We start from the raw sequence: 22526 nt of genomic DNA on the forward strand, positions 1-22526 counted from the left end.
CTGTAGGGACAGAACTGGAATTTTGCTCATCAGAATCGTGCGCCTAGGCATTGGGTTCTCTATGAACAGCAACCAAAAAACTTTAGTGCAGCGCCTAGGCTCCCAGAAATAGCACCAAGACCCCGGGTCTGCTACCTTCTCCTTTCTCTTCTTGTTTTCCTTGCTTCCTTCCTCTTCACTACATTACCAAACATCATCCCATCAATTCCTCATGTTTACCATTACCACCAAGCTTCTTAAACAAGAATTTAGAGTCACAAAGACAATATGGCCTATATCACGAGTGTTTCTTCTCACACAACTTTTTAAATGACATTTCAAATTAATTGTTTCATATTTACTATCACAGAGATAAATTGTATCACTATCTTTACATTATATCTTTGCTTACCATAAATATCCAACAAAAGCACATCAAAGTAAGGCTAAACTTTTCAAGGAAGTTTTCTCTTGTACTTTACTTTATGCTCACTTGTGACTCCCTTCATAATACTTGCATCATGCTATTTGATCCAAGAGTTACTTGAAGTCCATCCATATTTATCTACATGTTTTTTTTTTTTTTTAAATTACATATTAAAATAAAATATTGTAATAACCTTCAAGTAAACATGTATATAATTTTTATTTTTCAAATCACAAAGCAAAATATATATACACACACACATATGTAATTTTTTATTTTCCAAATCACACACACACACACACACACACACACACACATATATCCTTTTTCTAGTGCTACAAATAAGAGTAGTGGTTGTAATCTAGTTCTATACCTATATATTGACATATCATGGAGTTAATGTAGAGAGAGGGACACCTAGTCTTTGTTAGGTCCTCTCCATTGTACAATTAACTAGTATAAATTGCAACAATATTCTTCAATTCTTTTTTTTTTTTTTCAATTTTTTAATTTCCAAATCACAAAGCAATATATATGTATATGTATTTATATTCTTTTTCTAACACTACAAATGAGAAGAGTGGTGGTAATCTAGCTCTATACCTATATAGAGGAGTGGTGGTGGCTCTATACCTACCGCGAAAGTTCTCTAGAGTTTCTAATAAACTAATGCTAATTGAGATTTCTTTTTTGTACTCCTAAATGTTATTAATATTAGTTTTTTTCTTTGTTTAAAAATGCATTCTTAGTTGAGCAGGTCACTTAGTTTATGTATGCATTTACATTATTCTATTATCTACTATTGGTGCATTATTAGGTATTCTTAAGAATACCTTTTCACAGAATGAGAAAACATATTGTTTATTACAGCTGAACATGGGAGATTCAAAGCACTAACAAGTCTTACTAGAAAAGGTGACCAAGGGGATCATTCTAGGTAATGCTGTCAAATATATATCATGGCATTCTTCATCATGTATGTATAGAAAGATTTAGATTCTCAAATTGATTAATGGCATGTATGACATTACTTCCAATTGTTAATTAATAGTACTTTGATGTTATTTCGAGTCTTATATGTATGCTAATTTGTCTGATGAATTGAAAATGAAAAGAATGAACAGAACATGGCATCCGACAATAGATGTTTTATTATATATCTAACTTATGACTGTTGTTGACACCATCTTGCAATAATTATTGTTGTCTCTTCTTTATTTTCACTTTTGAATGCATAAGTATAATTGGATTTTGAGTAGTTCTTCATATGATGCGTGGTGGGTTAGTGCTACTAGCTAAACATTGTTTTTTGTTAATGTCCTCAATCGCAGAGTCATCAAACTTAAAACTCATTTGCAATCCAACATAAGAAAAAGAATTCCAAAGTTTTTATCCTACCTAATTGCCTCTAATTCATTAATCTTTAAAGCAAATAGTTGAACTCAAATTTTCTCTGAAACATTTCTAGAGGTTATCAATATCAATGGTTGCAGTGTGTTAAGTATGGTTCAGAGTAAAGAACAAATGACATTGACTTAAGGACCCGTTGTGTCTGAAACTCGTGGAATTGATGCACTGAGTGAAATGGGTTTTCTGATCTTGCTTGGTGAAAGCCTTTTTCCTTTGTTCTTTTAAGATATAGGACACCACATCAATGAGAAGAGAGAAGAAAACTACCAAAACTAGGACCCAGTAAAAATAGATAGATATATATATATATATATATAGAGAGAGAGAGAGAGACAAAAAGAGAAGAAGTTGGAGGCCAGAAAGACAAGCGGTAATGTTCAAGCGGTGCTTCAGGTCAGTGATGGCATCATGGCTTGGAGTTGGAGTCTAGAAAGATGAGGGACCAATTAGGGCTTCTAATCTAATGGTGTGGTGGCTTTTTAGTCATTTGAGTTTCTTTTTTGATGTTTTTATTTTTGTTTATAAAAAATTAATAATAGGGAATTACTTTTTATAACATTTACTTATTAAAATCATATTAGTGGATAAAATTTTAATTTATAATTAAATTTAAATGAGTTATAATAAATATATAATCATTTCGAATTAAAACTGACATATTTAATAAAAGGGTTATTGCGTGTCAATTTCGAGTTAAACCAGTCAACTCAAAAATGATACGATTAATAATCGTGTTAAATGAGTTGATCCGATTATGATCTGAACCCATTTATGATAAACCAAACTCATTTATTTCGTGCCATTTTCAAATCATATCACTATGTCATTACGCAAACTGCCAGCTTTATGCATGTGCATTTTCTTCAAAATTGTAGTAAATAAGAGAGGAAATAGGCTAGAAATTCTCATCAATATTTGGGCGTTTAATATTTAATACTTGGGATGCAAAATGACTGTATCTAAATTGGTTTTTGAATTTTACCAAGAACACCAAATTGATGGTTACATTAATTATTTATTAATCCAACAATGGATTAATTTGACCTAGAACATGTTGAAGTCAAAGTGTTTGCTTATTGGGGCATTTTATTGTGTGATAAAAATTTCAATTTCGATTTTGATTTCTTTGATATAAAGTATTGTTTTAATCGAAATAAATTATTTAGCTTAGTTCCTGTGTTTTAAAAGATTTGGAGCTTATATATTGGTTTAACTTTTGTAAATGTAGAAGGAATTGAGAGTTTTCTTAGAGTTTTTTTATTTTTTATTTTTATTAACTTTGGTAAAATGAATGTTAGCTGTTATAGTTTTGATTGAAATGAAACATTTGGGTTTATTAAACGATGATTATAATTGAAATAAAAGGTTTATAGTTTGTAAAGCTTTAGAATGAAATACTTTTTGCACAAAACTGTGGCTATTTTGGTTTTGATAGAAATCAGATATATGACTAGTTTGAGATGAAATGACACCGAAATTCATATTTAGTTGTTAAAATAAAGGGGAATGGAAATTAAATGAAATAGAAAATGGAATACGATGGAGGATGAAATTGATTTCACTGTTTGGTTGCATTTTGGAATGAATGTAACACGTAAGAAGATGTATTGACTTTGGATTTAAAAAAAAATTATTAACTTTTTTTAATAGCGGATTTCTACAAAATTTATTGGACTTCTAATAACTTTTATAGAGTTTATAGAATTATGAAATATTTTTATAGAATTTTATAAACTTAATTTAATTGACATTAATAGAGTTTCATGTACATTTATTTTGTTGACTTGTAATAAACTTTGTAGAAACAAAATTATATTTCTCATGTTAACCAAAAAAAAAAAATTATAAAAAAATAAAATAAATAATTTTGTGTTGAGATAACTTTCATATTTTGCATTTTTTTAATTATTATCCTTTGTGTAAAAATTTTGGGTGTATGATTTAGAAATATTTTTACTATACATATATCTTTTCATCAAAATCTTTACTCTATGCAATCCAAAAATTTTTCAAAAATTGATTAAAAAGTATTTTTGGATCCACAATTTTTCTTTTCTCTTTTTTTTTTTTATATATTTTTCTCATTACAAATATAATTTCTGAATTTGATTTTTTTCGATGTTAAAAATGTTATTAGAAATTGGATCCTATATATGTATATACATTTTAACCATTTTTCAACTTAAAATTTAAATTATTTAAAACAATATTAAAAATGTGAAAATTATACATGTTGGATAAATGTGAAAATTTTCATTTTTTATATTGGAATCTATATTATCCAAAAAAAAAAAAAAGATTTGGGTTTTCAATTGTCAAACTTTACCACTGTTTAAGACAAAGATATGTTTTCTGACAATTGTATGGGATATTGTTACTCTTCTACTAGTTTTTAGGTTCGTTTTGTTTTGGGCAATTACCAAAATAAAAAATAAAAAAGGCATAGCAACAATATTTGTAACTATACATGCGTTCACCAATTCTCTTCCTCTTATAATCAATTTAACCCGAATCAGCAACCCAAAAAACTTTTAAAAAAATATAACGCCAATAAACACCACTAGGAGAAACAAAACAAAGCCAGAAAAATAAATAAAAACAAAAACCGAAAAAAAAAAAAATACATCAACAAACAATGTTACAAGGAGATCATCTGCAAATTTTAATTTTACAAGGAGATCATCTGCAAATTTTAATTTTATACCTGAACAACATTTTTAAGATATTGAGAACCTTCTTCTTCTGGGCTTGTTAATATCTACACCATCATCGATGTTAGAAGTGTCTTTGGACCCGTGCTTGAACGGATTCAACTTCCCCAGAGTCTTGGACATTGACGAGAAGAACCTGGGCTTTTTCGGCACACTTTTTGATGACGTACCGGTGATGCCACCTGGCGCGCTCTTTTGCAAGTCCGAAATGTAAAGCTTCATCCTCACCAGCTCCGACCTTAAAGCCTCGTTCTCTCTCACCAACGACACGTCGGTCTGTAACTGACTCTTCGTCGTCACCGCTTCTTGCATATTTCGATCTTCTACTCCGCTCCTCAGCTTAAGCTGATCGTAATAGAGCGCGTGAAGTACAATCTGCACGGGCAACCGCTTGTTTTGCGACGCGTGGACACGTGCTTCGTACGACAGCTTAAGTGCGTCCATTACGCTGCAAACCTTCTCTCTCTCTATCTCATCGAGGTTTGGATGAGCCTGCAGCAAAATTAAAAAAACCGCCATAGCCATTAAGCACCGAAGAAATTAGAAATAAAATCACGACGACTTTTTGGATTCATTACCTTCAAGTAGATGTCAATGGCTCGGTAGAGATCGTCGTCGACTTTGCGTGCACCTTTCGGGACTAGATTGGCGATGCCGTTGAATTTGGAGATGCTTAGCTCTGTGTACGTCGCGATCTCGCCGAGGTAGGCGTCGACGGTCTTCGCAACCCTGTGCATCGCGGTGGAACAGACCTCTCTGAAATCGCCGGCGTTGAAAACCGCCATGTTTTTCTCCTTCTCCACAAACCCGGCGAGGATCCTCCTCACGCTGTCGAGGTCGAAAAGCCTCTCGCCGTCGTAGGTGAAAGACAACACCAGCAGATCATCGACGGTCACGTGCTCCAAGATGATCGAGATCCGCTTCTCGAGCTCGTTCTTACAGTTATCCGAGGCTTTGAGGAAAATCGCAGAGCGAAGAAGGCAGCAGAGGAAATTGATTGGAAAAGCGGCTTTCTCCGAGGGTAAAAGAGCGACGATAGACTCTAGAATCTCCTTTTGCCGGATTCTGACGTCAGATTCAACTAGATCCGAAGAATTCGCACCGTTGCCGGAGTGATCTCGGACTAGATCTCGAAGCGATCTCTCAGCGTACGTTATCAGAGCACTTGCTACGATCAAAGCTTTCGCGCCGCGTTTCCTCATCCCGGAAATGATTCTCCCGAACACCTCGATGTCCAAGATCGAAAGCTCCTCCGTCCACCAGTTCGGTGGCGAGCGGCTCGGAAAGTTCGCTTCGTTACAGGCCTAAAAAATCCGTACAAATCAGAACCATATATATACATATATATGAAACAAAAATAATCTGCATCTAATTTCTAATTAGTTAGAGCTTGGATTTGATCATTTAATTTACCTTACTGCTAGCAACTTCTACACATCTCTGTACGATTTTGAGGTCTTCTGCCATGGGAAGAAGATCTTCACAAGACTTGAGCACCACAATGGCGCCGGAGAGGCTAGACAAAGCCACTTGAGAAAGGAAATCTTCTGTACGGCCAGCGAGATTGTTATCGCAGTACTTATCGGTCATTTGCAGATACTCCGCAGCGCAACGAAGAGCTGCTACGTTGTGTACCGTAATTTCGAAGTTAACACCATAGCAGAATTTAGCTGCTTTCTCGAAGATCTCTGGGCCTCCAGGAATACCCGAGAGATCAATCCTTGTTAGATCAGGCTCTTTGGATTCCACTATCAGTTTCCTTATGTGGTTGCTCTTCGCTACGAGCATGAACTGGTGCGTAATTCGAAACTCATTAGAATATAAATGGCTTTGAAGCAGAGAAATTAGATAAAAGAAACGCAGATAGACAAGTTTTGTATAATTCCATACTTTGTGCAGAGAGAAATTTGCTTCACCAACTTCGATCAAAACGTCAGTTGGAATTTCTTGCGAGAAAACCCTGAAAAAAATCACACCCAAAAAAGCATGAATAATATATATATATGTTTCATGTAGACCAAAACTAGGAAGATCTATAAAAGTGGGTATGGCCAAATTAAGTACCATTGGCCGGTTCTCTCCATGGCAATAGAGAGCCTGTTGTGGTTGTTCATGACAGAACTAGAAGCCATATGTATGAGTTTGAGTTGGGGTTGTAGAAGAAAGTGAAAGTTCAAATAAGAATAGGATCCTATTTTGTGTTATATAAAGATTTTTAATTTACCCTTTATAACACGTAAAGTGTTGCTTTTTTTAATTAATTGTCTTTTTTATCTGTGTCATCAAAAATCACTAGCACTTTATTTTTTTCTTTTTCGAGATAGTTTTTTCCTACAATATTGATTGGGTGAACCATTGACCATTCTAACCCAATTATTTCACTCCCTGACAAATTGGAGCTGATAAGTTTTGGTGTACATGTTTGCTCCAATCCATTCTGTTCATAGAATTCTGCACAGCTAGAGTGATTTATAACTTCGAGTCCCACCCTAAGGTTTCTTCTTGCTGAAAAAAAACTTGTCACCTTTCTTATTTGGCAGTACTTTGTTCCCCTCCTTTTCGAAACTATCACATGCTTTGAAATTGAAAATGACCTAATTGTTCTTTAACTCACTGATTTCGCATTTTTTTCAAAATTAGTGAAGTAAAATATATATATATATAAACTATTTTTTTATTAGAATGATTATATATATATATATATGTGATAAAATTTAACAAAAGTTTGATATCAGTTGTAATTGAAGACTCGAATGTTCTTTCCAAAAAATACTAGTTAAAATACTAGTCTGTAATAAAGCACATATACAATACTAGAGGAGCAATATATGTGAACGGAACGATACGGGACTCTATAAATATGGAATAATCATCGTACGAAAAAATTTATCTATCATCGTTATTAGCTTTAATTAGGAGTGAGATATCAGCTGGCTTTTCGGCTCCAACAACATGAAATGGTTAGGAAATGATCAGCTGGAGGGATGAGAATTCGACTTTGACAGCTTCCTAACGTCGGTATAATATTAACGACGTCGGCTATAATGGATGGAAACTCCAGTGTGATGGGACTGGAAAGTCTTCGGAGATGGATCAAAGCAAGTGAAAAAGATCGTATCTCCGGGACCACTCAGCTCTGGAAAAATTTTCTATTAAAATTTTGATAAGTGATTGATAGAATTTTTCAAGTGCCAAAAATAATTTTTAAAAAAATTTCCATTAATACTTTGATTCCATTTTTGCTACGCAAAAATTTCTTTTTGTTAAATTTTTTTTTCCAAAATTTAATCTTCTAATATTTTCTATTTTTACATGTGAAAATAATTTTTCCCAGTTCAGTATTTTGATTTTTTTTTTTTAACACGGTATCTCTCTTTTACTCTTTTATAAAATATATAAAAAAAAAATCATAATTACTCTGCTATAAAAAATTTGAAAATATTATCAGTCATTTATCAAAATTTTAATAGAAATTTTGATATGGCTAGATGGTGCCATGATTTTTGTCGCAAATCAAGACGGTGTGAGCCACTCAAACGAGTGGCTAGGACTCGTCCAGCTACGTGACCGCAATATCTTGGTCTGCATGGCGCCACGTCATCCAAAACCATATTTTTCACACGCCCATCAGTCAGTCAGTCAGTCAGTCGGTCCCACCAGCTCCACTGACTGGGCAATAAACAGGGGACAAATCCTAACCAGGATAACAATGTGGGCTCCTACTGGAATTGATCGGAATCAGCCAATGATATCAGAGCACGTGGCATCCGGTACATTCCCCTTCATCCACTGCCTTTGAAGAAACAGATATCCACCCGTCGGAGGGACTGCAAACCAATAGAAAAATACTACTACCAATACCCAAAACTAAAAAGTACCAGCTTACTTGATGGTCAATCCCTTATGTGATGTATGACATATCACAGCTCTGTTAAAAATGGAATGAATATGACCATCCGATAAAATTAATATCGGGTTTTTTTTATGGGTAATAATGAATTTGGTATTGATTTATAGCAAGAAAAGGTTTTTTTTTGTTTTTTTGGGTGAATCATTGACAGAAAAGCCTATGCCTTTTGATAAAACCAGTACAAAGTAACTTTCAATAATGCGTATGTCACAATGATCTACTAGCTTTTTTGGAGAACAATCCAATGACATGATCCATTATTTCCTCTACAGAAATTCAGGCTTTGATTAAAAATTTTCACTTAGAGAAACAAAAAATAATAATAATTCTGATTCATTTATATGCATTTTTATCTTTTTTCGCCTTTTTTTTTCCCCTATAAATGGAAAACAATTAAGATCCTATTTAATATGATTTCTAAGAAAATTATTTCTAATTTTTAAGATTTTAAAGGTTCGAAAGTTTTTTGAAAGTGTTTTGATAGTTTTTGGCATTCTAAAAAGTTTATAATGAAAACCATTACAATACAGTGTTTTGGAAATGTTTTATGGAAAACTAAAAGCTTTGAAAAAGTCAAAAGCAAAAATTATCATAACCAGAGGCTATAACAACAATTTTAAGGGACTTTTACTTAATTATCGAATAAAGAAGTCTAAAAAGTCTGAATAGCCAATTATATATATTCTCGATGATTTTGTTTAATCACGAGCAAGGATAAAGTAGGGGGCATGAAAGTGAACTTAGAAGGCATTTTTTGGGGTCAGTCCAGAGGGAGGTACTGATCCACAGGTGGAGGTTGTCCATTTGGAATATACACTGAAATCTCAGTGGAGAGGTGGTCAATTATGGTGATCTGACCTGCAAGAGGGTCATGTGATTGGGACTCCACATTCCTGACAAGATGTTCGTACCACATGTAATAGTGTTACTCGAGGGTATGAAACCCATATTATCCAAAATTTGTACAAAATATATACATAAGCAAATGTAAAATAGACCCAACATTATGAGATTAGGGAACAAACGCAAAGAGGATATATAGAGATGATGAATAGGATGGAAAATAGAGGGATTGTTAGAAGACCCCACGGGTTTTTGCATGTTATAGGAACCAAAACGCTGGAACTTGAGGAAGCGCACCAAAGAAAAGGTTGGTCCCCCTTGGCTACATATGCTCTTCCTAACCAAAATCGTGGACTGGAATTAAACGTAACTTTCTTCGAAAACAATTTTTTGGGTTGTCAAAGTTTATATCTTTCAAACTAGGGTCCACCCTCATAATTTGGTATTATTATCAATGACCAATACCCAGAACAGGCCAGTTGGGATCTCGCTTAAAAACAAGAGGTTGTCTACATTTTTTTTTTAAAGTTCTAATTGTGCATGTTTTTCATTGAAAAAGAAAAAAAGAAAAAAAAATTGTATATGATTTCCTAATTACTTGTCAGTGCCTTAGAAAATTATTAATATAAAGTAAAATGGTGTTCCAGATGCTAAATTGTTTATCAATGTGCATATATTATTGATTTAACAATTAATATAAATTAAATACGAATAATTGGGTTCCCAAACAAATTAATTAAATTTTATTATCACATTATTATTAACTGTTTTTTTAATTCAGTTGTGCCATATTCGTGGGTCCACTACAAGAATTGTGCGTGATGGCTGAAATGGACAATACGACTTGGAATCAGAACACTGCGTTTTTCTTTGGGCTATCAATGTTTGTATACCGAAGCTTGCTCTTTAACTGGGCCTCAAAGAGAGACCACCCAACAAAGAAAGCCATTATGTCCACTAAATTATTCCATAAAATTAAACGCAATAATAAATATAAATAAAAGAGGAGGAATTTACAGTACGATGTCTTATCTTATAAAGCCTAGGGGTCCAAACTCCGCGTGTTATGGTGGTAACTTTATGCATATGCATACAACATCTTCAGGCTTTTTATTTTATTTTGGAAAACATATTCAGGCCCATTTGTGGTGACAGAAATTGACCAATCAGCCCCAAGTGCTTTGTTTCAAGCCTTGTCGTTTTTGTCAAACTAGCATCTCAAAGTTCGTTGTACAGATGTATTGCTACTCTCTCTCGACATCCAAAAACAATGATTAAAATGGGTGCTATCTATGTACAATGAATACATTTAAAATAAAGTATTTGGAATTCAAAGGGTATTATCAACGTAGGAGAAAAATATAATCCAATACAATTCTATAAAATATAAAATATAAGTTCCCTTTCGTATACACAGTTTTTTTTTTTTCTTTTAAAAAATAAAAAATAAAACCATTTTTGTATTAAACTATTTTATATACTTGGACTAGATTTTCAAACAGCCGCGTGGAATTTTCACCCGTACAACAAGCCGGCCACGAATCCTCTTGATGCAAGTATTTGTACGTATGTATGTTTCACCCAAAAACAAGAAAAAACAAAAAAAAGTTTTGAATGTATGCTTTAATGCTTGCATCGTATTTTTTATTTAAATATTAAAGATGTAAAGGATTGAATTTGAAAATTCATATTAAAAAATTTGAATTTGAAAATATTCCCAAACAAATAATGATATTACCGTTGAACTACTTATACAGAGGAAGATAGATGTTAAAAGATAATATTAAAATATAGTATTGATGTCATTTTTTACATTTATAATGCAGCATGGTTTATATAGAGAATCACTGTTAAATTTTTAAAAGTGTATCCGCTATGATAATTATGTTGGTGAAAAATGTTGACATTAGCATTCTAACGTTTTGCATTGGAGTTTTATTATTATTATTATTATTATTATTATAAAGAAGCATAGGAGTTTTCTTATGAATATTAAAATTTTATGATGATGTTGCCATTATAATAATTTTAATCGGAGAAGTTCTAAAGCATAAAAAGTTTTGAATTTTAACGTAATCCATGACGAGCTCAATAAGAAAAATTCAAGAAGGTAAAAGATGCTGATTATATTGTCTTCAAACCATGAGCACGAAGTGGGAAATTACTTCCTTAATTTGCGTCCAAAAAATCCAATGCTTGTGATGTTATGAATATTAAACATACGAAGTCTTCAACTTATCCTTTTGTACTTTATGCACATGTTTTCAAAATTACATATTCAGGTACAACCAAATTACAAACGCACTTCATTTTAAGCATGTTAGAGCAGTTTTGGGTGATAAAAGAAGGATTCCCCCCGTGTTACTTATTAACACCTTAAGGCAAACAATGAAATTTATATTCTACCAAAAAAATAAAAACAAATAAATAAATACTGGTAATGGGTAAGGACTATTATACGATGACGCCAAGTGCTATTGATGGCTTCAGTTTTAAGCCTTGCTGGAAGACTAAAATAAATAGTATAAATTTACCAAAAACGAAAAGTAAGAAAGTCTTCGCTCTGACTGCCATTTGTTGCATCGTAGATTAACCAGCAGAATTTTCAGAGGGATCTTTCAGTACACGAAAGGGATATTTAACCAAAGTGAACGCTACTACAATTAGATTATGATAGCTGTGGACCAGGTCTGGCGAGCATAGAGTAGACTGACTCATTAGGGTGGGCTTATTTTGTTCATAAACACTGTTCAAGTTCAACCAAGTCAATAGATAAGATGGGACGCATTAATTACTCAACCATTTTCGATTTGTTGAGATTGCGGCTCTTCTCCCATGATTTGTGAAATATTATTTTGATTTATTAACTATTTAAAGCCAAAACTCGCAGTTTTATTTCTCATAAAGTTGTTTTTGAAAAGCTATGGAAAAAGAAAAAGTAAAAATTACCCTAAAATGGATTAGTAAAAACTATCCTAAAGTGGATTTTTTATTTATTATTATTTTATAAATTGAAGTAAAAAGGTTTCATTATCAAATTTTAAATTCAGATTTATTATCAATTGAATAGGTTTGAATAACTGATTTTTTTCAAGTGCTTGTATATTTTTATTTTTAAAATATAGGGATATATTAGATTGATAAGCAATGATGGGATTAGAAACAAGCACATCAAATGATAAAAAATAAATAATAATCAAAGGGTCTGTATTAATTAGGAGTAGGGCCTACATCACCTAATACGTTTTTAGGTAATTTTGTGAACACGAAAACATGTAAAGCTAAAATTTTTAAAATGACAGTGAGTTAGTAATATGAAGTCAACAACACGTGCGAAAAACAAAGGTTTGGAGTCGAATTTCCTAAAACGCTATCTAGAGCAGCCAATCCAAAAGGTGACAACCAAGAATAATATAATAAAACAAAGAGAAAGTCTAAAAGCTTTTAGTTGACGCTTTTGACCAAAATGAAAAATTTTGAGGGTAAGTGGAAGAGGACCAATGTGTTTAATTGAAATGTAAATTTGGGGGTTTATGGAGATCAATCGCCATATTTATTTATTTTTGGTGAAAGATCAATCACTGATATGAATGCAGCATGCTAATCAACTTTTATTTCAAGTTGAAAAAATTGCACCCAACACAGTGTTATATTTCAACTACTGAAATATCAAACATCTAGGATTGATAAAGACATGAATATTAATTTTCCCACCCACATTAGCTTTGATTTTTTCGTCTAATAGATTTTGTACCTATTGCATCTATACTGTATGAGATTATATCTTCAAAAAAGCTTAGAGCCACTTTTAATAAATATGAATTGATATTAATGTGATACAACAATTTAATATCTAGCTGATATAAGTATATGACAATCTAATAAATTATTTTAATGATATTGTAGAATATATATATATATATACATATGTATATATATATCAATGATAATTAATTAATTGTACATTTTAATAATAAATTTTAGAATAAATTGATTTTTTAAGAAAAACTATTATGTTTAATAAAGTTTTTAAATATTAAAAATGAATAAGCCCCAACAATTTAATATTCATTATAAATATTACCATTGGAAAACTTTAATTTTTAACCAATGTTTATATTGCTTATGTAGTACATTAATTTTTAAAATCTACATAACATTATAATGACAAGATCTAAGCACAAAGATTATATATGGTAAGGATCCTAACTGAACGACAAAAAAAAAAAAAAAAAAAAACCTACCATTTATGTATGTGGGATAGTATAATAACAAAACTATGCTTTCAATTCCAACACTTTCATCTAGCGGTTTGCTATGTTTCTTTTTTTTGGACAGTAATTTTGAATTTGAATACGTCATCCCAATATTAAGAAGAGGAAAAGAAAAGAAAAAAAAAAAATAGAGAGAAGCTTTTAGGGAGATTTGTAATAAATACAAATCAATTTGAAAAATTCACAAATGTACAATTTGAAAAATAAGGAGGGGCGATGGAGTAATATATGCTTCTGCTTTGCTGATTGGATAGGTTGGCCATTATTAGCAAACAGCAAACGTCAGTGTGGTTTTCGTGTTGTTGGTATTAAACAAATGGAAGCTTCCTAACTGCACCAATTCCCTGAAAGTCAATAACACCAAACGCACACCCCAATTCTTCTTTTTTATCATTTTTATCATATTTTTTCCCCTTTTTATATTATAATCTTTTGTTTATCGACATATAAATTATTGAAAGTGATGGCTATGCCTATGATCATCATCGTCATTATCATCAACAACAACAACAATCACTGCACCGGCATTTTCAATGGCGACCTGGTCATAAAGCTGCGAACTTCTTCAAGGTCCCAAATCTACTCTTTTCTCATCATTTCTATTTTCCTTCTTCAAGTTCTTTTTTTTTTTTTTCATCCCCTCTACAGTAAGGGTATATCAGAGTTATTTTATTTTTGCTTATTTTTTATGCGGGGACTTGGGATTGTGGTATATTTGGCACTTGCGTTGGGTTGGTTCTCTTTTTACTTTTTGGAAAGTTATTAGAGCTTCTTGTTATTGGGTTTTCAATTGTTTGAAAAGTTGGTTGTTTTTCCAGTGTTGAATATGTAATTTTCTATATATTTGAGCTTCCTTGAATTCAGTTTCCTAAATTTTTTTTTAGTTTGTTGTTTGCTGCTATCAGGGGAGTCGTTGTTCAATTACTGCGAGATTTTGCGGTGTTGGGTTTGGAGAAATTCATCAGAATTTTGATGATTTATAGGTTATTGGGATGTGTCGGTTAAAAGTTTTGGCGTATGCAGCCTTCTTGGTTGTGTTCTTAAGTTGGTCTGCACAAATTAATGGAGCAAAAGATTCCATTATGGATCCTGTAGAAGGTGATCATTTTTTGTTTTCTAATTAGCAATTAGTAGTGTTCGAGGAAATAGTGACTACCATATGTTTGATGGAAAAAATTAATAATGATAATAATTCTACAATTTTTACCAAACTTTGCAGTGAAGGCATTGAAAGCCATTAAGAAAAGCTTGACTGATCCTAACAAGAACCTGAGTAATTGGAATAAAGGTGATCCCTGTAACGCGAATTGGACCGGGGTTATATGCTACAATACAACACTTGGTGATGACTATCTACATGTTGAAGAATTGTATGCTTTCAATCACTCAATTTTTGTTTATGCTATGAAAGATAATCTATTTTGCCTTTTGTTTTTCTTTGTTTCTTTCTTCTTCCTTCTGTGGTGAGAAGCAGTTCAATACAGCCGCTATAACTTTTGAGTAGCTACCAAAGATCAAAATCCCCTGTTTCTTCAGTTTAGATGTATTAGAAAAAGTTGCCACTGTAATATTACTAAGATTGTAGTCATGGGAGACGAGATAACTTACAACATATCTCAATATGCAACATTTTTTCTGTATAATTTTTTCTTTTGTCTTTGAATTGTCCTGCCTCATAATCTGTCGCTTGTGGAATAGTTATTGTTCCACAGATATGGTCATGATAGAAAGTATATAGTGGTACTATGTTAACTTGTTCGTCCTTAAAGCTTGAAGAAAAAAATTCCATTGGTGAATTTTGGAGTTTGTTTTAATTGTTGTCTTCTTTGTTGCAGGCAACTACTAAACCTGAATCTGTCAGGAACTTTATCACCAGAGCTTGGCCGTTTATCTTATATGAAAATATTGTAAGGCGCGATAAGGAATGATAGTATATTTATTTCACCTTATTAGATAGGAAATATAGGAAACGTCCTTCTCTCAATACTCAGAGAATTTGTTTACTCTCTGTGTCATCAGCTCGTGGTTTCTTCTTCTCTCTATTCATGTCTCGTTTTCATTTTCTTGTAGGGATTTTATGTGGAACAAAATAAGTGGGCCCATACCAAAGGAAATAGGCAACATTACATCCTTGGAACTCTTGTAAGTTGCTGGTTAGATTCTTCAATTTGGCTCCAGTATATCACCATGACTTTCATTTACTTATAATGTTATTTTCTGCATTTCCAGGCTACTGAATGGAAATCACTTATCAGGTCCCTTGCCTGAAGAACTTGGCAATCTTGTAAATTTGGACAGAATACAAATCGACCAGAACAACATATCAGGACCAATACCTAAATCCTTTGCAAACTTGGACAAAGCAAAGCACTTGTAAGGGTGTTCCTAAAGCTGTTTCACATGAAATATATTTTATTATGCATTATTTATTCCAATTGTCTCACTCTATTTCATGTTGTTTTTTTTTTTCCTTTTGAGCAGTCATATGAACAACAATTCAATTAGTGGGCAAATCCCGGCTGAGCTTGCAAGATTACCAAATCTAGTTCACTTGTAAGCTTAAGATCCACTATTTTCCTATATTTAATTGTGTTAGCTGTCTGTGCCATTCTTGAGGACTTCAACTAAATTATTCTGTGTCCTCTGTGGTTTTGTTTTATGTTATTTCTTCCTTTTGTTAATCAAATAGATATCTGTCTTCTGCTGCAGCCTTCTAGATAATAACAACTTATCTGGGCATCTTCCACCAGAGTTCTCCGAACTTCCGAAATTACTTATACTGTATGTGTTCTGGCTACCAAGGTTCATTATAAAAACAAATATAGCGTCAGAATTTTTATGACTTCGTTTTAACTTTTGTTTGCAGTCAAGTTGATAACAACCACTTTGATGGGAGTGAGATTCCAGATACTTATGGCAACATGTCTCAGTTGTTGAAATTGTAAGTGATAACAATATATTTATATGCAAGTATATTTAAAAGATAGAGGCATGAAGTGCTAGCTTATATACTTAATTTTCGGAAAAAAGCTTGAGGTCTGGGGCTGAAAACTTTATGATTCCTCATGGTTAATGAAAATTTTTTTATTATTCCTCATGGTTAACCAAAAAAAAAAAAAACAGATACATTGTATGTCACAAATTAAAACTGCCCAAGCATAGAGATTGTTGTTCGTATTTTCATTTGAAGTCATCGGACTCCAGTCACTGAATACAGAAGAACATAAATAGGAACATTAATCAAACCTCGACATTAAGTTGATTGAGGCTGGTGTAGTTGACTCCTGTTTTTAGTGTTGTTCGGCTGTTAATGCTTTAGGAAGTTTCTTTGATTCTTACTTTTAAAATAAATTTGTGTACTTTTGTTTCTGTAGGAGCCTTAGGAACTGCAGTTTACAAGGACCAATTCCTGACTTGAGCCGGATTCCAAAGCTCGGTTACTTGTAAGTTCATATCATGGGTTTTCTTTTGGTATTTATTATCAATTCCCCTATTTAAGCTTGATACCAACTTTAGTTATTTGTAATTGGATTTCTTTTGCATATTGTTATATAATAATGACTTGTGAGCTTGTTTATTATAATAGTAAATGCATCCGAGTGCATAATATTTTTCAAAGAAAATTCTGCAGGCTTTAATATATGTTTACCTTGTTATATTTTCAAATTTCAGAGATCTCAGTTCAAACCAGCTAACTGGATCTATACCTCAAGGAAATCTTTCTGATAATATCACAACTATGTAAGGTTCTCCCCATCTTTCAAATGATACACCATCGGAATTTTATTGGAATTCAGCACAAATTTAATTTTATATTCTTCAAGAAGCATTTATAACTTTGTAGTATGGTATAATTCATACTTCATTCTACCAATATTTCCTTGCTAACATTGAAATTCTATCAACATGTGCAGTAATTTATCCAACAACAAACTTACTGGAACCATTCCTACCTACTTTTCAAGTCTTCCTCGTCTTCAAAAATTGTGAGAACTTATATTCTTCTTTTGATCTCTTATGATGGTTCAATGATATTGTTGATTATATACAGGCAGATTCAATTTTCAGTTTATCTTAACTTTGTGAATTTGAGAATTTAAAGCTATTTGTTATGATATTATTGGTGAATATAATTATGTGGATAATACAAATTATGAAATGAGATACTATTGGAAGTTGTTCCTGTTGGCAGGTCTATTGCAAACAATTCACTGAATGGCACTGTTCCATCCACCATTTGGCAAGATAGGACTTTCAATGCAACAGAAATACTGGAATTGTAAGACTAAACTTCCAATATCATAATTTATATTGGGGCATGGGTGGATGGTGGCACATGCTTTTATTTGTCTGTATGTTTGACCCACTAGGTGGTACCATTTTATGTTGATTACATTTTATGTGTGTATAAAACGCCCCAGTTTGATACTAATTCCCAGCATGCTCTTTAATCTCCTTCAGGTCGGTTTTGAAAAAGATTTATAGCATCTCATACGGCATCTTTTAACATGTGGTTTTTGGCTTCTAATATTTCAGGGAATTGCAGAATAATAATCTTACATCTTTCTCAGGCAGCACTGAAATCCCTCTAAATGTCACCCTCTGGTTTGTTTTCCACCTTGTTGCTGCACTTGTTCCAAATTTATATTAATACAAGTGAAAAACATATTATAGCTTATAAACAACTCAACATGATTTGAAATGCATCTTCAAGCTAATTTAGTTTTTACTTTGTATTGCATGGCAGTCAAATACTTAGTCTTTCCTTATTAATTTTCAGGCTGCAGGGGAATCCCTTATGCAACAATATCTCCCTAGTCCATTTCTGTGGATCTGAAATTGAGGATGAAAATGTCACAAGCTTGACAAACTCCACTGGTGGATGCCCCATCCAATCCTGCCCACCCCCTTATGAATATTCCGAAAGATCTCCTGAAAATTGTTTTTGTGCTGCTCCTCTGCTTGTTGGTTATAGGTTAAAGAGTCCTGGATTCTCAGATTTCCGCACTTACAGAAGTACATTTGAGAATTACCTTACTTGGGGTCTTGACTTGCATCTTTATCAGCTTGAGATTTATTCATTTCGGTGGCAAAAGGGACCTCGGCTTGAAATGTACTTGAAGCTCTTTCCTGTATTTGGAGTGAATGTAGTTAACAACCAGACAACTCATACCTTCAATGACAGTGAGGTTCAGAGAATCAGGAACAAATATACATCATGGAAAATTCCTGACAGTGAACTATTTGGACCCTATGAACTGCTCAACTTTACTCTGCTGGGCCCTTATCAGCACAGTTTGTCTCAAAAACCTTATTTAAAATGTTTTTCCAGATTCATATATTTTTTATTATATCAAATCAGAGTTGAGCATAATTAAAGTTCTGAAACTTGTCTCTAATAACATAAATATATGGGGATATGCAAGTCTTCTTTGCATGCTTAGTAATGAAGGTCACTCGATCTTTGTTATGTGCATGGTTCTCATGTAAATGTTAGTAAGATCTATGTGGTTTCTTTTTGGGAAAGAGACCTTGAAGCTCGAATTATCTATAAAATGATCCCATGCTTAGATGAGTTTATTTGTCACACATTACTGATTATGAACTTTTTAACATTGCAGTATTTCCCACTTCTACAAAATCTGGTATAAGCACAGGTGCACTAGCTGGCTTCATACTTGGTGGTATTGCTGTTGCAGTTACACTATCTGCAATTGTTTCTCTTCTTATATTGAGAAGGCGCACAAGAGATTATCGTGCAATTTCTCGAAAACGCCGCAGTGAGTATCTAACTATTATGATAGGATGTCTGCATAAATCCATCATCATTTCCCCCTTCTTGTTTCCCTAGCTACTGGTCCAAATTTCAGTACGATGTTCTTGTTTATTACAATATCAGTCTGCTTTAAAAGCTACATCAGACTACTTGTTTATCCTGTTCTAGTGGAAACAAATATTGATAATTTTAATATTTGTTTTGACGGCTGTATTGAATTGAAATGGGCATAATTGGTTCAAGTAATTTCAATGTTAATGTTGGACCTCTATTTTTGTGCAGTTTCGAAGGCCTCCATAAAAATTGATGGTGTGAAGGATTTCACTTATGGAGAAATGGCCTTGGCTACAAATGACTTTGACAGCTCTGCTCAAGTTGGTCAAGGAGGTTATGGAAAGGTTTACAGAGGCATTCTGACGGATGGCACAGTGGTGGCCATAAAGCGTGCACAAGAGAATTCATTACAGGGTGAGAGGGAATTCTTAACAGAAATACAGTTATTATCACGATTACATCACAGGAATCTTGTGTCCTTGCTTGGATATTGTGATGAAGAGGGTGAACAGGTACTTGTCACTTTTAAATTTATCTTCTTCTAAGTTCTAAGCTCCTCTGAGAAGAAAATCTTTGGCATATTATATCTATCAATCCAGTATGTTGTTTTTCCAATAATAAGGCCCATGAGGAAATGCTTTAAGAGAGGAAATAAATTGTACATATGGCTCTATTAATGTCAAAGTGCAACAATAGTTAAGCATGTTCTATTGTGAACTTCAACAAATACAATTCCTGATATACTTTCTTTATGAGCTCAACTGCCTCCCTAAAATTAATTTGGCAATTTCTTTTCTACTTCATTCAATAGCAGCCAATTTGGGAAAGCTTCATATGTTTACTTTTGTGCCTGCAGATGTTGGTCTATGAATTTATGTCCAATGGCACTCTAAGGGATCACCTAACTGGTAGGCCCCTTATTTTATTTTAGCATATAATTTTTATCATTCTTGCTCCAGTTCTTAAATGATCTGACTTGGTGCTTTTTAAAATGTCATTTGCTGTATATTAGAACGTGCTAGGACCTAGGATATTCTGCATGTTTAGTGCCCTTGGAGAATTGTATATTTGACATGGTTCGAACTCATAGATAATAAGTTGGCCTTTTCTAAAAATTTCTCCACCACCTATATATCTGCGCAATAGAGAGAATTTTAGCTCATACCCACATGCTTAACTTGTAGGAAACTGGGTTTCTTGACAAATGAAAAACTAAAGATAGTATTTTATAAACATGGGATTTTGAATTTGCATGACATTTGAATAATCTCTCATGATAGTTGATATCTGGTATTGCAGTTAAGGCTAAAGAACCTCTGAGTTTCGCTATGAGATTGAGAATTGCCCTGGCATCAGCCAAGGGAATCCTTTACCTACATACAGAAGCCAATCCTCCAATATTCCATCGAGATATCAAGGCAAGCAACATATTATTGGACTCTAGGTTCATTGCAAAGGTTGCTGATTTTGGGCTGTCACGACTTGCTCCTGTTCCAGATATTGAAGGAACCGTGCCTGCCCATGTATCCACAGTAGTGAAGGGAACTCCGGTATGACTTTTGCAATTGTAAAAAAATATTGATATATTTCTTTTGAAACTGTGAACGTATATAAAAGTCTGTATTCTAAAATTTGTTTTATCGACAAAGGAAATGATACTTGGTGAAATTAACTCATTATTTTTCACCCCAAAAAAAAAAAAAAAAAAAACTTATATTCTTTTCAGAGGTTCACAGGCAGTGGCTGATGTTATATTATGTGTTAACTTTCCAGGGTTACCTTGATCCCGAGTACTTCTTAACTCATAAACTGACAGACAAGAGCGATGTTTACAGTCTTGGTGTTGTGTTTCTTGAGCTCTTAACTGGGATGCAGCCAATCTCACATGGGAAAAACATTGTCAGAGAGGTAAAAAAGTGAATTAGAGTAAGGTGGTATGTTATTCGGATTTATGGGCAGGTTCTGAAAATTGGAATTTTGTAATTATGGTCTTGTGGAAGATATGAATAGCACATTCCTTGTCTCTGAGTTATATGTCTATTTCCATCTACATCTAGGACTCGCTACTCCAAAAACAGTGATGATTTGCTCCTTATTTTTGTTATCATTTGCTTTATGCACTAACATTCAGTAATGCATATACAAACTGTCCTTTTGACATAATATATATGGCACATCTGAGAATGTTATTCATGCTATTTTCATATTCCTCTTATTATATTCGAACCAATTTATTTCTTTTTTCCCACTTCAGGTCAATAATGCATTTCAAGGTGGCATGATCTTCTCGGTTATTGATAACAGAATGGGATCTTATCCTTCTGACTGTGTGGAAAAGTTCTTGACTTTGGCCCTCAAGTGTTGCCAAGAAGAGACAGATGCAAGACCTTCAATGGCAGATGTAGTTAGAGAACTTGAAAGTTTTTGGGCTAAGATGCCTGAGGCTGAGACTAAATCAGTGGATTCTGTGATGAGTGACAGTGGAAAACTAGCAACTCCACCATTTTCATCCTCTGAAATGAAGCATCCTTACATTTCTTCTGATGTCTCTGGCAGTAACCTTGATAGTGAAATTATTCCTACCATAGTCCCTAGATAAACAGACATATATCTGATTCTGAGTTCACTTTTTCACTCTGGAAGTCTCTAAAATCTTGTTTGAATTTTTGGTATCTGATATTTGTATAGCATCTAATTAGAAGTGATTTGAAATAGAGAAAACAAGAAGGTAGTGCAGTACATTATTCGATTTGTTTATTTGATTTACAATTAAGGAAAGTGCTAGGGGTGCAATTTGTTATTTGGTTACTTTGGGAGTAAATCTTGTCAATAATATGTATTTTAGGGAACTGTTTGGTCTGGTTGAATGTAGTGGACAACATGCAATACTATAACCAAGACCACCAAAAAATAAAAAATAAAAAAGAAAATAAAGATAAAAAATTCAGATGGCATATTTGGAAAACTCGAATTTTTTTTCTCTTTTTTTTTTTAGAGTAATTTATAAAATGAAAATTGACAACTTAATGGTTTTCCATTATATTATATACTTTGCTACGACTCTATGAGAATATCTTTTTAGTATGTGAAACAGCTGCAACCGAACTGAAAATTAAAAATGTTTTCTAAGTCGTGTTTGGCA

General features: G+C 33.1%; 2 protein-coding genes across 8 annotated transcripts; one reads left to right on the forward strand and one right to left on the reverse strand.

Moving 5' to 3' along the window:
* Window positions 1–4284: 4284 nt before the first annotated feature.
* LOC107411591 (root phototropism protein 2) lies at window positions 4285–6750 on the reverse strand. The gene is made up of 5 exons (XM_016019199.4): window positions 6592–6750; window positions 6418–6487; window positions 5941–6318; window positions 5106–5831; window positions 4285–5019 (listed from the first exon to the last, which is right to left on the reverse strand). The coding sequence occupies exons 1-5, from the start codon at window positions 6657–6659 to the stop codon at window positions 4534–4536; spliced, it is 1728 nt and encodes a 575-aa protein (XP_015874685.2). The 5' UTR covers window positions 6660–6750; the 3' UTR covers window positions 4285–4533.
* Window positions 6751–13833: 7083 nt separating this feature from the next.
* On the forward strand, window positions 13834–22192 carry LOC107411597 (probable LRR receptor-like serine/threonine-protein kinase At1g06840). 7 transcript variants are annotated; one of them, XM_016019206.4, is made up of 21 exons: window positions 13966–14124; window positions 14460–14652; window positions 14774–14924; window positions 15390–15461; window positions 15625–15696; window positions 15784–15927; window positions 16036–16107; window positions 16264–16335; window positions 16421–16495; window positions 16929–16997; window positions 17227–17295; window positions 17469–17540; window positions 17747–17833; window positions 18091–18159; window positions 18335–18849; window positions 19176–19334; window positions 19613–19896; window positions 20241–20292; window positions 20684–20934; window positions 21158–21292; window positions 21639–22192. In XM_016019206.4, exons 2-21 carry the CDS (start codon window positions 14547–14549, stop codon window positions 21981–21983), a joined length of 2871 nt encoding a protein of 956 aa, XP_015874692.2. In that variant the 5' UTR covers window positions 13966–14124; window positions 14460–14546; the 3' UTR covers window positions 21984–22192. The 7 variants fall into 7 exon arrangements, with proteins under 7 accessions (XP_048324499.1, XP_015874692.2, XP_048324500.1 ...); XM_016019207.4 differs by having other exon boundaries at window positions 13993–14124; window positions 14439–14652; XM_025071066.3 differs by lacking the exon at window positions 13966–14124 and adding an exon at window positions 14146–14285.
* The last annotated feature ends 334 nt before the right edge of the window (window positions 22193–22526 follow it).

The sequence above is a fragment of the Ziziphus jujuba genome, chromosome 10 (genome assembly GCF_031755915.1).
Source record: "Ziziphus jujuba cultivar Dongzao chromosome 10, ASM3175591v1".
Classification (NCBI taxonomy): Eukaryota; Viridiplantae; Streptophyta; class Magnoliopsida; order Rosales; family Rhamnaceae; genus Ziziphus; species Ziziphus jujuba.